General features: G+C 41.8%; 1 protein-coding gene across 1 annotated transcript in view; it reads right to left on the reverse strand.

Annotated features, from left to right (window-relative positions):
- KCP (kielin cysteine rich BMP regulator) overlaps nucleotides 1-17447 on the reverse strand; it is a 154918-nt gene that overhangs the window by 73460 nt on the left and 64011 nt on the right. The window contains exons 10-12 of the mRNA XM_073652551.1: nucleotides 17083-17179; nucleotides 14397-14479; nucleotides 10917-11010 (exon numbers count right to left, since the gene is read on the reverse strand). Coding sequence (XP_073508652.1) covers nucleotides 10917-11010; nucleotides 14397-14479; nucleotides 17083-17179 — 274 coding nt within the window. The remainder of the gene's footprint in view (nucleotides 1-10916; nucleotides 11011-14396; nucleotides 14480-17082; nucleotides 17180-17447) is intronic.

Below are 17447 nucleotides of genomic sequence, written 5' to 3' on the forward strand. Positions count from 1 at the left end.
ACCCATGTAAAGGGAATCAGTTGGTAGAATTAATCCTCAAAACATGTAAATCAGGAGAGCAGACTGTCAATCATTACATGTCTCACATTGGTAATGCTCCCTTTCATCTAAAATACGTTCTGGAGGCAGATTCTTGGAGAGATCTATGTCTCGCCCATAGATCTTAACAGTTCGTTTACATATTAAGGAAAACGTGGACTTCTCTGGAATAAAACATTGAATCACATACAGTATAGACCAAAAGTTTGGAAACACCTTCTCATTTAAAGATTTTTCTGTATTTTCTTCACTATGAAAATTGTACATTCACACTGAAGGCATCAAAACTATGAATTAACACATGTGAAATTATATACTTAACAAAAAAGTGTGAAACAACTGAAAATATGTCTTATATTCTAGGTTCTTCAAAGTAGGCACCATTTGCTTTGATGACTGCTTTGCACACTCTTGGCATTCTCTTGATGAGCTACAAGAGGTAGTCACCGGAAATGGTCTTCCAACAATCTTGTAGGAGTTCCCGGAGATGCTTAGCACTTGTTGGCTCTTTTGCCTTCACTTTGCGGTCCAGCTCACCCCAAACCATCTCGATTGGGTTCAGGTCTGGTGACTATCTGGCGTAGCACCCCATCACTCTCCTTCTTGGTCAAATAGCCCTTACACAGCCTGGAGGTGTGTTTGGGGTCATTGTCCTGTTGAAAAATAAATGCTGTTCCAACTAAACACAATCCGGATGGAATAGCATGCCGCTGCAAGATGCTGTGGTAGCCATGCTGGTTCAGTATGCCTTCAATTTTGAATAAATCCCCAACAGTGTCACCAGCAAAGCACCCCCACACCATCACACCTCCTCCTCCATGCTTCCCGGTGGGAACCAGGCATGTAGAGTCCATCCGGTCACCTTTTCTGCGTCTCACAAAGACACGGTAGTTGGAACCAAAGATCTAAAATTTGGACTCATCAGACCAAAGCACAGATTTCCACTGGTCTAATGTCCATTCCTTGTGTTCTTTAGCCCAAACAAGTCTCTTCTGCTTGTTGCCTGTCCTTAGCAGTGGTTTCCTAGCAGCTATTTTACCATGTAGGCCTGCAGCACAAAGTCTCCTCTTAACAGTTTTTGTAGAGATGTGTCTGCTGCTAGAACTCTGTGTGGCATTGACCTGGTCTCTAATCTGAGCTGCTGTTAACCTGCGATTTCTGAGGCTGGTGACTCGGATAAACTTATCCTCAGAAGCAGAGGTGACTCTTGGTCTTCCTTTCCAGGGGGGGTCCTCATGTGAGCCAGTTACTTTGTGGCCCATGATGGTTTTTTCCACTGCACTTGGGGGCACTTTCAAAGTTTTCCCAATTTTTCGGACTGACTGACCTTCATTTCTTAAAGTAATGATGGCCACTTGTTTTTCTTTACTTAGCTGCTTTTTTCTTGCCATAATACAAATTCTAACAGTCTATGCAGTAGGACTATGAGCTGCGTATTCACCTGACTTCTGCACAACCCAACTGATGGTCCCAACCCCATTTATAAGGCAAGAAATCCCACTTATTAAACCTGACAGGGCCCACCTGTGAAGTGAAAACCATTTCCGGTGACTACCTCTTGAAGCTCATCAAGAGAATGCCAAGAGTGTGCAAGGCAGTCATCAAAGCAAAAGGTGGCTACTTTGAAGAACCTAGAATATAAGACATATTTTCAGTTGTTTCACACTTTTTTGTTACGTATATAATTCCACATGTGTTAATTCATAGTTTTGATGCCTTCAGTGTGAATGTACAAATTTCATAGTCATGAAAATACAGAAAAATCTTTAAATGAGAAGGTGTGTCCAAACTTTTGGTCTGTACTGTATATCAAGGTTTTATTCAACTTTTTATGACCTGCATGTCCATATAGACGGCTTAGGAGGGTTAATCATACTAACAGATTCCCTTTAAATAGATAGTACATATTTTCAGAAAAATAAATAAAGTGAAAAGATCACTTTTTAGTGGTGTTAATTTTTTTTTAATAAACTCTTTATTTATTCTTAAAACAAAACGTTACTGCATAATCATCAAGCACATGTTTTGAAGATCAAGACAAATTTATTAATGAAAACAAATGGGGTTCTAAAAATAAGTGTCTGGCCACCCAAGTGCCGAGATTACCACATCATCGAATATGAGATCACAAGTGAGAAGGAAACAATGCCTCTAAAGTCAGCCACAGGCCTAATAATTATTGTTAATGATTACTGATAAGTCTACAGTACTACTAGAGAGTTAACTGGCAGATGGATATCTGTTTGATCAGTACTGATTAGTCATACCTCCAAAATTTTAGTTATAAAAGCTACAGCCGTAGCGTTAAATTCACCATCATTTGAGAAAATCAGTGGTGTAGATGCACAAAGTCATTTTTTTGTGTATTCTACCCAGCAGTTAATTAGTTCTGGCAAAATCATCGTGACTATAGCCAGATTAAAGGGAACCTGTCAGCTGCCCTCTCCCCCGTAAACCGCCAAAATGTCTGTATTGCACCCTTTGGCAACGGCCCCACTATCAGTATTTGGTCAGTATTCAGTCAGTATTTTTTCTCAGGAGTGGGAGCCAAAACCAGGAGTTGGTGATAAATGCAGAATTGGTGACTTGTTTCTATTACACCTTTTCTCTGATTGTTCCTCACCTGGTTTTGGCTCCCACTCCTGAGAAAAAATACTGACCGAATACTGACCAAATACCAAATGGGGAAGTGGCCTTTTGCTGCATTCTATGTGTTATTGATTTCTGAATAGGAAATTACCTTTCATGATGTGACTAGTCAGGGGTGCGTTGATTTCTCAGGATTAATCCTCCTTCTCATTATGTAAGCATGCCCCTGTGGGCGTAAACGACAGGACTTGCAAGAGCGATGTCACTAGAGGCTCCTTGCAAATTTTGCACGTGTACAATCTTCTCCATCCCTGGTAATGTACAATGAAGCCGGCTGTAGGTTCCAGACTTCATCATCGCACTGTGCATGCCAAGACAGGCAGCAGTGACGCTGAAGTTGGACAGCCACAGAGGAGCTTCAATTTACCTGCCCAAAATTTAAGACTGGACTTACAAATCCCATATGCCACCAATCATAGCCATATTTACATTGATGTTTTCAGGCGGTACATGTGGAGCTCCTCTACGACTATCTAAGTCCAGCATCACTACTGCCCCAATGGGCATGTGCAGTACGCCAATGAAGCCTGAAGCAAACTCCTGGCTTCATTGCACACTCTCAGGGAAAGAAAATCACGCGCTTGTGCAATGTTTGCAAACAGCCAGCAGTGATGTCACTCTTGCAAATCATGTCACTCACGACCACAGATGCGTGCTTACATGACGAGTGGGAAGGTTAACCCAGGGAAATCAAGGACACCTGACAAGTCAATCAGTAATTTGCAAAGCACAAGCGCAGCTTCAAAAGGTAATTTTACATTAATTTAGTAATCGATAAGCAACATAAGGGGGCTTATTAAGATGCAGGATAAGGGTGCTAGGGCAGCTGATAGGTACTCTTTCAGACTGAACTTTAAAGAGATTTACATGAATCATTGACAAATATCCCTGTTAATTCCTTTAAAACTGAATTTCCCCTGAAAACAATGTAATAAAAACAAAGGTGGACACATGAAATTCTGAAAAATTAAAATATTTAATTTGGGTTTTAAGGTATTTATTTAATTTTTTGTTACATTTTATTAATTTTTTTCCTGTATCAAAATGGAGGATACCAGAATGTACCGCATCTTATGGAACTAAAACCACTTATGAAGAAACGTGCACAATTGGACAGCAACATTTTTTTTCTTATCTAAATGCAAAAAGGAGAATCTACTGTAATTCCCAAACAACTGTGGATTACAAATCCAATTCTTCATACCTACAATACTCATTATGCACAAAACCTTTGGCACAGGACTTCGGAGAGACTAAGGAACCACCTCTTGCATGTCTTCTACAGCATCAAGAGTAAAGTCCAAGGGCAATTTGAAACACTTACAGAAAACACAGAGCAAAAATTACAACAATACTACAACAAACTTTGGACCCTTCTGATTCATAACAAGGAAAAGAAACTACATAGATTGCACCTCAATTCAACTCTATACAAACAGTTACAAAACAAAGCCAAAACCTGACAATTTGGACAACTTATCCATTCCAGACACAGAAGCATCTAACTGTGTCATCAATCTCTCAGACTATAAACCCAACAAAGTGGAGCTGGCTGTGCTTTCTAGAGGACTACCATTTTGTCCTACTAAGGCCCTAGATAAAACTGAACTCTGCAGTGATATGGAAAAAGACTTCAGGAGACAGCACATGAGGCAATATTTCAATGATACAGAAGATTCAGAACCCACCCGAACTGCAGGAAGAGGGATCTTGACAACCAAGAAGAGGTCAGACTGGACACCTCCACCTGGACGCAACCCTCATTTGGATAAATATATAGATTCCTTCAGACATTAGTAAAATCCACCATCATAGACACAAACCGGAGACAAGCATCCAACATCAGTACCCATGAGAGAAAGGCCATACAATCTTTGAAAACCAACAAAGAAATCATCATTAAACCTGCTGACAAGGGTGGTGCAATAGTCATGATGAACATATCAGGCTACGTGAAGGAAGCAAACAGACAACTGATGGACACACGCTACTACAAAAAATTGGAGCCTGACCCTACACACAATTGAAAACTAGATTGCAAGAGCCACCAGAATATCAAGGAATCATCTCCTACATTACAAAACTAAACAAGAAAGCAATCGGGTACCTCTAGTAGTCACCTACAATCCAAATCTGGAGGTGCTAAGGGGAGCTGAAAGGAAACTACAACCTTTACTACAAAAAGATGCCCGATTACAATCCATATTTCTAACCCCCCCCCCCACTTCTGTGTTTTAGGCAGCTCCCAAATCTAAGAAGCTTCATTGTCAGAAGCTCCCTGTCATCTCCACCAGCTACAGGAACCTTTCCCTGCAACCAGAAAAAGTGTAAAACCTGTCCATTTATAATGACAAGATAAAGATTCCCAGCTCACATCAGGACTACAAGGTCCCAGGTATTTTCAGCTGCATAACATCTAATGTGGTGTACTTAATTATATGTACCAAATGTTCAGCTGGGGGTCTGTATGTTGGAGAGACAGGACTAAAACTTACAACAAGGATGAATTCTCATCGCCACACAATAAAAGAAAAAAGAATAGATCTACCTGTGGCAAAACATTTTTGTATCCCTGATCACAGCATCATGGACATAAAGTTACTGGTATTAAACTCATGACAACCTTTGACACTCTCAGTGCAGGAATGAATGTGTCGCATGGATTTATATCATTCTACATTAACTAAGGAATGTGCTCCTCAGACTTGTGGGGTCATCACAACTATGGATCAGACTTCAATCACAGGACGATAAAACTTACACACTCCATATCTATGAACTGCTCCAATATTTACAGCCACAACTCTTTCTCCCCCTACCAAACTCATAGTTCTGCTTCACGTCACTTGTCTCATCTATTGCATTATTCTTGTGCCCTGCTGTGTATAAATATGTGATTCTTCAGATTTTGTGTTATTCTATGCTTGATGAAGAGGCCTGAGTAGTCTCAAAAGCTTGCAATTTGTTACCATCTTTTCATTAAAAGGTATCAACCACTGAGGACTCTCAAATCTTAAAATTTTGTTAAAGAAGACCATTTGCTGAATTTTTTTTTTCATTTAAAATGAGCGCTTTCTCAAACTGTTGCTATTCCACTGATTCTGCAACAGTCTTTTTTTGTGCCCCTCTGTTTTAAAGTTATGCTCCACCCACTACCCCCCTAATTAAGAAGCAAATTGTCTCTTCAACCAACTGGGCATATGCCACAGAACATGCAGTTAGGTCCATATATATTTGGACAGAGACAACATTTTTCTAATTTTGGTTCTAGACATTACCACAATGAATTTTAAACAAAACAATTCAGATGCAGTTGAAGTTCAGACTTTCAGCTTTCATTTGAGGGTATCCACATTAAAATTGGAAGAAGGGTTTAGGAGTTTCTGCTCCTTAACATGTGCCACCCTGTTTTTAAAGGGACCAAAAGTAATTGGTCAGATTAAATAATTGTAAATAAAATGTTCATTTCTAGTACTTGGTTGAAAACCCTTTATTGGCAATGATTGCCTGAAGTCTTGTAGTCATGGACATCACCAGACGCTGTGTTTCCTCCTTTTTGATGCTCTGCCAGGCCTTCACTGCGGTGGTTTTCCGTTGCTGTTTGTTTTTGGGCCTTTCTGTCTGAAGTTTAGTCTTTAACAAGTGAAATACATGCTCAATTGGGTTGAGATCAGGTGACTGACTTGGCCATTCAAGAATATTCCACTTCTTTGCTTTAATAAACTCCTGGGTTGCTTTGGCTTTATGTTTTGGGTCATTGTCCATCTGTAGTATGAAACGACGACCAATCAGTTTGGCTGCATTTGGCTGGATCTGAGCGCACAGTATGGCTCTGAATACATCAGAATTCATTCGGCTGCTTCTGTCCTGTGTCACATCATCAATAAACACTAGTGACCCAGTGCCACTGGCAGCCATGCATGCCCAAGCCATCACACTGCCTCCGCCGTGTTTTACAGATGATGTGGTATGCTTTGGATCATGAGCTGTACCACGCCGTTGCCATACTTTTCTCTTTCCATCATTCTGGTAGAGGTTGATGTTGGTTTCATCTGTCCAAAGAATGTTCTTCCAGAACTGTGCTGGCTTTTTTAGATTTTTTTTAGCAAAGTCCAGTTTAGCCTTTTTCTTCTTGATGATTATGAGTGGCTTGCACCGTGCAGTGAACCCTCTGTATTTACTTTCATGCAGTCTTCTCTTTATGGTAGATTTGGATATTGATACGCCTACCTCCTGGAGAGTGTTGTTCACTTGGTTGGCTGTTGTGAAGGGGTTTCTCTTCACCATGGAGATTATTCTGCGATCATCCACCACTGTTGTCTTCCGTGGGCACCCAGGTCTTTTTGCATTGATGAGTTCACCAGTGCTTTCTTTCTTCCTCAGGATGTACTAAACTGTAGATTTTGCCACTCCTAATATTGTAGCAATTTCTCGGATGGGTTTTTTCTGTTTTTGCAGCTTAAGGATGGCTTGTTTCACCTGCATGGAGAGCTCCTTTGACCGCATGTTTACTTCACAGCAAAACCTTCCAAATGCAAGCACTACACCTCAAATCAACTCCAGGCCTTTTATCTGCTTAATGGAGAATGACATAATGAAGGGATTGCCCACACCTGTCCATGAAATAGCCTTGGAGTCAATTGTCCAATTACTTTTGGTCCCTTTAAAACAGGGTGGCACATGTTAAGGAGCTGAAACTCCTGAAGCCTTCAGCCAATTTTAATGTGGATACCCTCAAATGAAAGCTGAAAGTCTGAACTTCAACTGCATCTGAATTGTTTTGTTTAAAATTCATTGTGGTAATGTCTAGAACCAAAATTAGAAAAATGTTGTCTCTGTTCAAATATATATGGACCTAACTGTATGTCATAGAGGAGTAGAAGCAAACATCTAAAGCAAATATCTGTGGCATATGACCTGTTAGTTGAAGGAAATATTAAGATTTTTATTACTAGGGGCATAACTTTGGAACAGAGGGCACAGAATAAAAGAAAAACTTTGTCAAAATCAGTGGAACAGCAGCAATAGGATGAGGTAGTTTAAATTTAAAATTCCATTAAAAGGTCATCTTTAATGCCTTAAGAATGCAGCCAATTTTCATTTTTGCAATTTCATATTTTCCACCGCTTTTTCAAATAGCCACAACTTTTTGATTCTTCTGTCAACCTAGCCATATGAGGGCTGTTTTCTGAAGGACAAGTTGTAGTTTTGAATGGGGTTGTATTCATCCTTCTTCTTCCTCCAAACCAGTAGTTCTGGGCTGATTCCTGACCTTGCTTAGAATCATCCAAAGCGAGATCAGACCGAGGAAGATTGACAGTCATCTTGTGTTTCTTCCATTTTCTAATAATTGTGCCAGCAGTTGTTGCCTTCTCACCAAGCTGCTTGCCTATTGTCCTGTAGCCCATCCCAGCCTTGTGCAAGTCTACAATTTTGTCCCTGGTGTCCTTATACAGTTCTTTGGTCTTGGCCATGGTTTAGAGGTTGGAGAGTGATTGATTGAGTGTGTGGACAGGTGTCTCTTATACAGGTAATGATTTCAAACAGGTGCAATTAATACAAGTAATGAGTGCAGAGTAGGAGGGCTTCTTAAAGAAAAACTAACAAGTCTGTCAGAGCCAGAATTCTTGCTAGTTGGTAGGTGATCAAATACTTATTTCATGCAATTTTCACACTTGAAGTGTACGTATCATAAAAATTACAGTCCTTTCCATTCTTTGTTGGTGGGAAAACTTGCGAAATCGGCAGTGTATCAAATGCTTATTTTCCCCACTGTGTATATACAGTATATATATAGACTGCTCAAAAAAATAAAGGGAACACTCAAATAACACATCCTAGATCTGAATGAATGAAATATTCTCATTGAATACTTTGTTCTGTACAAAGTTGAATGTGCTGACAAAAAATCACACAAAAATCATCAATGGAAATCAAGTTTATTAACCAATGGATGCCTGGATTTGGAGTCACCCCCAAAATTAAAGTGGAAAAACACACTACAGGCTGATCCAACTTTGATGTAATGTTCTTAAAACAAGTCAAAATGAGGCTCAGTATTGTGAGTGGCCTCCACATGCCTGTATGGCCTCCCTACAACGCCTGGGCATACTCCTGATGAGGTTGCGGATGGTCTCCTGTGGGATCTCCTCCCAGACCTGGACTAAAGCATCAGCCAACTCCTGGACAGTCTGTGGTGCAACGTGACGTTGGTAGAAGGAGCGAGACATGATGTACCAGGTGTGCTCAATCGGATTCAGGTCTGGGGAACGGGCGGGCCAGTCCATAGCTTCAATGCCTTCATCTTGCAGGAATTGCTGACACACTCCAGCCACATGAGGTCTGGCATTGTTCTACATTAGGAGGAACCCAGGGCCAACCGCACCAGCATATGGTCTCACAAAGGGTCTGAGGATCTCATCTCGGTACCTGATGGCAGTCAGACTACCTCTGGCGAGCACATGGAGGGCCGTGTGGCCCTCCAAAGAAATGCCACCCCACACCATTACTGACCCACTGCCAAATTGGTCATGCTGAAGGATGTTGCAGGCAGCAGATCGCTCTCCACGGCATCTCCAGACTCTGTCATGTCTGTCACATGTGCTCAGTGTGAACCTGCGACTTTGCCAATCCTGATGTTCTGTGGCAAATGCCAAGCAAGCATCCTGCACGGTGTCGAGCTATGAGCATCTGTGGACGTCGGGCCCTCATACCACCCTCATGGAGTCGGTTTCTAACCGTTTGTGCAGACACATGCACATTTGTGGCCTGCTGGAGGTCATTTTGAAGGGCTCTGGCAGTGCTCCTCCTGGCACAAAAGCCGGAGGTAGCGGTCCTGCTGCTGGGTTGTTGCCCTCCTCTGGCCCCCTCCATGGCTCCAGGTGTACTGGCCTGTCTCCTGGTAGCGCCTCCAGCCTCTGGACCCTACGCTGACAGACACAGCAAACCTTCTTGCCACAGCTCGCATTGATGTGCCATCCTGGATGAGCTGCACTACCTGAGCAACTTCTGTGGGTTGTAGAGTCTGTCTCATGCTATCACGAGTGTGAAAGCACAACCAACATTCAAAAGTGACCAAAACATCAGCCAGAAAGCATTGGTAGTGAGATGTGGTCTTTGGTTACCACCTGCAGAACCACTCCTTTATTGAGTGTGTCTTGATAATTGCCAATAATTTCCATCTATTGTCTATTTCATTTGCACAACAGCATGTGAAATTGATTGTCAATCAGTGTTGCTTCCTAAGTGGACAGTTTGATTTCACAGAAGTTTGATTTACTTGGAGTAATATTCTGTTGTTTAAGTGTTCCCTTTATTTTTTTGAGCAGTGTATATATATATCAGAAATATATATATATTTTAGAAATATCTTAGCTGAAAACACCAAGAGAGAGAGATTGAAAGAGAGATAGCTGAACAACAGGCCAAAAGAGAGTTCTAGTTGGAGATTTCACAGATGCAAGGGATTGTTAGTGCTCTCCACCCCAAGTAATCTAGGGCAACAAGTTCTCTCAATTTTTTCCTGAAAATTTCTCAGTCATGGAGAAGAATGAGGACCTGGACACTTTTCTGTGTGGGTTAAAAACTATTGTAAGGTTAACTATTGGGGATAGTAGAAGATGTTTCTCTAGCAACAAAGTGGGACATGTTAGGGGTAATTGCCCCAATAAAAGGAAATCTACTACTACAGCTTCTCACTGTAGGTAATTATGTCACTATGGAACTCAGAGACAATGGAGCTGAAGTCACCCTGGTGCGTCCAGAGTTAGTGAATCCTGAGGATATGTTGCCTGGAAGACTCATGACTATATGTGGAGTCATGAACCTTGCAAAACCATCATGAACCTTGCAGAACCCTTGGGTCAACTATATTTGGATTGGGAGGTGATGTGTGAGCAGTACTGTACTTCTTGTGGTGTTGATGTCTTATAGGTGGACCACGTCATGAAAGTGGAGAGGGCCTCTCTGGGACATTACACATCAAGCTCATTGTGAAGACATTTTTCAAATCCATTTTATTAGTTTACATTGGTTTAAATAAAGAAAACAATATGTACAGTCGGATCCAGAAGTATATGGAATATACTTCCGGATCCGACTGTACATAGTGTATTTATTGTATGTTCTTATTTGTCATAATCATGTTTTTTGTAATGCAATCACAAAATACATTTTGGGAAAAGCTTTGACATTGCTATTTGTAACCATAACTTATATTACTGGTTTACCTGGACAGGTGGGGCAACACTGGCCTGGTGTGGTTACTGGATTGCTGCAAGCAGCCGCTGGGCATTGCACAGGTAAACATCGCACCAGATTATTCTGCAAAAGAACAGAATATTAAGAATATTAATCGAATGAGAGAAAATCTAAGATGGTATTTACTCTAAATCAGAAGACATTTGTCCCAGGTTTTAGAAATCTCTCTCTGTATATAATTACACATATAAGTATGCTTACTGCTAAGATGTGGTCTATCTTTACCCCTTATTGAAGCATAATTTTTGTTGTTCGCTTAGATTCTTGCGGCAATGTCCTATATATAATGACTTGCTTTTTTGTGGGTTGAGCTGTAAAAAAGTTTTAAATCTTAAAATCTAATTTATTATAAGACGTACTGAAATGGAAAAAGATTCTTTGTGGATGAGGTGAAAAACGCAACTGCGCCATTGTTGCTCACGTTTCAGTTTAGGGAGTTTGTTGGTAAAAATGATATGTTAACTTTATTGTACAGATCAGTCCAGTGAAGGGGATGCCACATTGACGTGTAAATAAAAATTAACTTGAGTTGCCATATCCTGACATAACTTTTTTTATTTTCCTGTTGATGTAGCTTTTTTTACCTGATGAACTGCAGTTTTTATGTATAAGTTTATTCTGGGACACATTTGACATTTTAGATCACTTATTATTTCATTTTTTAGGGGAGGTGAGATGCCCAGAAAACAGCTTTTCTGACATTGTTATTGGTTCTATTTTACTTCTGGCATTTTTACAGCATTCACCAATAATAAAATATTTATAAAATACTTTTTACAGATATGACAAATATGTTTGTTTTGTTTATTTACTGAATTGGTATGCTTTTTGGGTTATTTTATCTTTAATTGCAATATTGCTGTGTTGCAATGAATAGCAAATGTAGCAATCTCCACAAAGATGGTAGACACGCAGACATTCAGCATGGAAACGTAGACCAGACAGTCTTAAGATGCCCCAAGTTTATCACAATGGCTCAGGCTGGATAACAAATTTGATGCATCTTGCACTTTTGTCTAACTTTACACCACCTTTGGTTTGGGAATGTAACAAGGAGTTAAGTCAGCTCACCCACTGTGTGTTCTGATGCCAGGAACCGACTGTGCAGCAGGAATCCGAATGAAAGAAGAAGGTTGTTCTAGCGTCAGGATAGACGTTAAGGCAACATATTTGCCAAATATGGTGCACAATGTCGCATCTTGGAGAGTACCGATCACCAAATTGGAGCTGCCCTTTTTAGTCAGGCCTAAGAAGTGAGCGGTCAGCCATAGTTCTCGCTTTCTGTTGATTACATCCAAAGGTGGGGACAGTGATGCCGGAGCTGATTGGGCACAGGGCTCACGTGACGTAACAACCCCGGGAATGCGAGTGCCGACATCGCTGGAATGTCGCCAGCATGGAAGGTGAGTATAGGTGTTATTGCAACAGGGGCAAACATTCAGATTAGTGGTAATAGTGGACAAGCCCTTTTTATTTCCAAATAGATAAAAGTTACAGCGTGGTAGTGAATGGCATACTCCTGTATACGGACAACAGCCCTTTTGTGCCAAGCAGTTGCTTCATACTGGTCCAGGAACAAGTCGCAAAATGGCTGTTGTCCATACACAGGAGTATGCCATTCACTACTAACACTGTAACTTTTATCTATTGGAAATGAAAGTCTCTGAATTTTATGCATGGGTGAGTGCCACAATTTCTTCTCTTCTACAATACTATTGCATATAAAAAGCGCACTCGAAAACAAACGTAATTAAAAAAATGCAAGTAACTTAATTTACTCAATAGGTGCAGAAATTATGTGTTTGTGTTAAAAAATCAATAAAATCACGTGCGTATTTCTATGGGGAAAATATGCACACAAAACGCAGCGTACCCGTAAGAGAAATTGACATGTTGCAGTCCAACATGCACTGCGGGGCAGTTTACTTCGTATTTGATGGAGCGAAAATACGCAGTGTCAAAACTCACCATGGACTCATTGTGGGAATGTAGCTTCATACGTTCTGTGTCATGATACCATGGTACCATGTAATGCAGCTATGGATCAAAAATAAGTTTAAAAATAAAAATCTAGTATGTTAACATGTGATTTCACTGCCTTTTTGCCGTAGATCTTTTTGTGTGAAGCTTGTGCTGAATCGTGATGTATCGTATCCCAATATTTAATCATGGCTTAAGTCACTTATGGATTAGAAGAAAGCATTTGTAATGGTTCCCTATATCTTACATTACTGCTCCCTGGTAGTTCTTCATCTAACATAAAATGTTTGCAATTGCCTATTAGATAATGGGCACTGTATAAGCTATAAAGAATTTTAGTTAGCGAATCTGCACAAAGCAAGCAACTTCCCTTATCTCCTCAGTTATTCCCATTGCACAGTGGTCTCATTCACACCCTACATTGTGACCTGCAGATCCATTCCATTAACAACAGGAACATGACATGGCAAAAGGGCTTCATGCTTAGGCTGGGAACTTTAAAGAAAGAAGCCATTCAGTGCTGGAGCTCCAATGTGTTAGTATTCTCCACTCTTTGTCTCATTCTCCGCTCTTAGACTGGGTGCCCACGTAGCGTTTTTCAAGCGTTTATGCTGCGGAATTTCCGCAGCATAAACGCTTGTTAAACGCTAGGTAATCCGCTCCCCATGGTCCCCAAGAGGATTCCGCATGTTCTATGCACATGCTGCGGATTTTTCTGCAGCGTTTATGCTGCGTACAAAAATCCGCAGCATGTCATTTAATTTTGCGGTAGCGCAGCGGAACTCCCGCCACTGACTTGCATTGAAACGCATAGAAACCGCGACTGTACATTTCTACAAGCGGCTTCTATGCGTCTCTATGTGCGGATGGTACCCAGTTCTGGAGGAGAGGAGACTCTCATCCAGACCTGGGTACCATTGTACCTGTAAAAAAAGAATAAAATAACAAATAAAGTTATAGTCACCTGTCCGGCGGCTTCTCTCTGAATGCCAGCATCGCTTGAGGACCTGCGGTGACGTCACAGTCATGTGACCGCAGGCTCTTCACCGCTCTGTCTCGCGATATGCCGGCAGCCGGGAACCAGCCAGGAAGGAGCGCGACAGCACACACCGGGGCCTCGGGGGTGAGTATAGCTTTATTTGTTTTAATTTTTACGGTTCACACTGTATAAGTCCATGCTGTTTGCATGGATTTATACAGTGTGACCTAGTTGTCAAGCACTTTCCAAGTGATGCTATCGCCTGGAAAGCGCTTGTCAATCTGCATGCGGAAACGCATGTGAATCCGCATGTGGATACGCATGTATTCTGCAGGAAAAATGCATGCACAATCTGCATGCGTTTTCTCTGCCAGGGAGATGCAGAAATGCTGCAGAAATTTTCTGCTTCATTTCTGCATCGTGGGCACATAGCCTAAGTCCTAGCACAGTATATTGATCAAGAGTCACAAGGCTTACGTTCGTAACTCACCAAACAGGAACAGTTCACACAAGGATTGTTCTGTGAAAGGAAGTATTCTCCATTTCTGTAAGATACGCCTTCATATTCACATCCTGGAATCAATACAGTGGCAAACAAACATTAATGGATATTTTAAATACAATGATTGCTACATATCTAGCAAGGGTTATCTTGACTCTGTTAATGCAGAGTGAGATAGTCTTTTGTGACAAGTTATCAAGATGGCGAGCTGTGAGTCATGATAATTGTTTGCTTCATCTGTATATGGATTTAGGGCCCCCACACACATTAGACTAAAGTCGGCTCAATCTGTTGAAATCAAGGGGTTCGGCCGACAGCCTAATGCGTATTGGGATGCCGGCCGACTGATGGTTGGGAGAGATGTCGACTGCACATATGGCGCCCCTGCGGGTTCAGTCGCCACAGAGGTACTGCATCTCACCCAGAGGTGTGGTACCCCACTCTCAGGTAAGGAGGGAGCACTACCCGGGACCCACACACCCGCATCCAACACACTCCACTTCAGTAGGGAAGGGCGAGATTGCTCCTAAGGGAGAGCACAGTCCCTGGTCCCTAGCTGGAGGGTGGAACGATGTAGAGGGTGTGGGTGGAGGAAGCGAATCAGGGGAGCACCGTCAGGGTAGGAGTATAAAAGAGAGGGTGGAAGGTTCTAGAGAGTTGAGTTGAGTTCAGAGTTTAGAGTTGGGAGCAGGAGCTCTGGAGGAGCTCTGCTCAGGAGCAGTGGAGAAAGAAGCAGGGCCCAGTCTGAGAGGCCCAGGGGGAAAGACTGAGAAAGAGGACCGGAGCAGAGGAAAGGCTCCAGAGACAGAGGGGATCCCAGGGGCACGGTGAGTGCGGGAAGCCACCCTTGTGCCCGAATCTACACGGACGTGGAGGGATCAGGCTGCAGAGGGGTCTGGCCCCTAAACTAGTGGAGAATAATCAGGCTCAGCTAGATAACCGGAGGCTGTTGTATTTGCAAGGTGCAGTAGCCAACCACCACGATTATATCGCCGAAAAGGTGGCCGCATAGGGTCCAGGGGACTGCAAGTCGCCCGAGGCTACCGGCTTGGGACACTGATCATGAGGCGCAGGGCAGGAGGGCGAGAGCCAGCGCAGGGAAGACGACCGTGAAAGGAACATAGAACGGGGTCCCATTTAAGTACTCCTAAGACACTTGAGAGTTGCTGAACCCCTTCCCTAGTGAACACAGGACGACGTGGGAGGTTACACACTGGCCCTGGTAACCTGGAGTCTTGAACAAACTGTGAGTAAACCTTGAAGACTGCACCCCACTGTGTCCTGGAATTATTGCTGCGCCATCACCATCCCTGCACTACACAGCACCAGCAACATCTACTTCATAGCATCACTATATCCTGCCCTGGAGCTTAGCTCTACCTGTGGAGAGCTGAACCAACTCTGCTGCGTCACCATCAGCTCCAGAGAATCTAACCACCATAAATGAGGAGGGCACCATCTAATAAACGGGATCTGCCTGCAGCATCTCATGAACTAACAAGTGAAAAAATTTTAGAGAGAGAGGAGATGCTAACTAACAGTGATCACCAAAATGATCAAGAATAAATAAATAGATAGTAATCAATAGCAATATCAATCTATGAAAATATGTCAATTTATTAAATACAAATGTTTCCTGACACATATACATGTAGTAACAAACTAACAAACATATAAAACACCATAAAATAGTGGAAAAACACCACTGTCTAAGGAGCCAGCTGATACATTATAATAGAATCACGTATGTAATGATACAACAAATACTATATATGATAATTCAATGAATAAAGAAATACAGAGCGCACAGGCTCAGTGCAATATCTGTGATGGTCAATGATGCCTAGACCCTGCAATGCACAAGTTAAATAACAGGGTAAATGTGTAAAGGCAAGTAAAGCACATAAAAGGCTGAAAAGGCAGAGTATGGCAAAAGCAGTACCTGTTTCCCCACACTGAATGGTGCCCCCACAAAGATAAAAGTACGATCCTAATGGATGACCAAATAGGTCCCTACAGCTAACATAAGCTAATGACCACAGCGGAGCCTGGAGCACAAAATAAGGGGGTGATACCAGAAAGTGAGAGCTGGCTATTATAATGTATCAGCTGGCTCCTTAGACAGTGGTGTTTTTCCACTATTTTATGGTGTTTTATATGTTAGTTAGTTTGTTACTACATGTATATGTGTCAGGAAACATTTGTATTTAATAAATTGACATATTTTCATAGATTGATATTGCTATTGATTACTATCTATTTATTTATTCTTGATCATTTTGGTGATCACTGTTAGTTAGCATCTCCTCTCTCTCTCTAAAATTTTTTCACCAGCTCCAGAGGATCTGCACCACAGCAGCAGCCCATATAGCCGCATACCACAGGTGGCGTCACAAACATTATCTCTAAAAACTTTATTCCCCTTTTACTTTTCCCCTTTAGTTGACCGCCCTGGGTCACAGACCGGGTCACTGCCACCGTGACATCCCCCAGCATCGACCGTCCCGGCTACCGAGTACCCCACGGCCCAAGGGGCGCGTCACACATGTCCAAGTTCGGTCTGCCAATCGCATTGTTCTCCCAGAGAAAAGCCACCGAACGACTTATCAGATAGTGTCGGCTGAGATGGCTATCGGCACAGCCATTTAATGTGTATGGCCAGCCTTAGTCTCACCTTGTTGGCAGGCAGCACAGCATTGTCCTGGTGGGGTGTTCTTCTTTATACAGGTCAGTTCTGGGCAGCGCTCCCTCATACACTGGACTGTTCCATTCTAACAAAAAACATATTTGTATATAATATATATTCCATTCTTAAAGCAATTCTACCTAGATGAGGCTCATTCATACAGATTTTATTTATGGCAAAAAATAAAATATATAACAGACAAAACTAGAAGTAGAAATGATTGCATGGTATTGTATGTGATTGTCTTATTAATCTATAGACACTTAGTTTCTAAGTAGTTCTTCTCCTCTTTCTAGACATGAAGCTTCATGTTAATGTTCATAATTGTGACTGTAGAGTCTATTTTTGTATTA

The sequence above is a fragment of the Phyllobates terribilis genome, unplaced genomic scaffold (genome assembly GCF_046119375.1).
Source record: "Phyllobates terribilis strain yellow unplaced genomic scaffold, ASM4611937v1 Scaffold_11__3_contigs__length_659146591, whole genome shotgun sequence".
In the NCBI taxonomy this organism is placed as follows: domain Eukaryota; kingdom Metazoa; phylum Chordata; class Amphibia; order Anura; family Dendrobatidae; genus Phyllobates; species Phyllobates terribilis.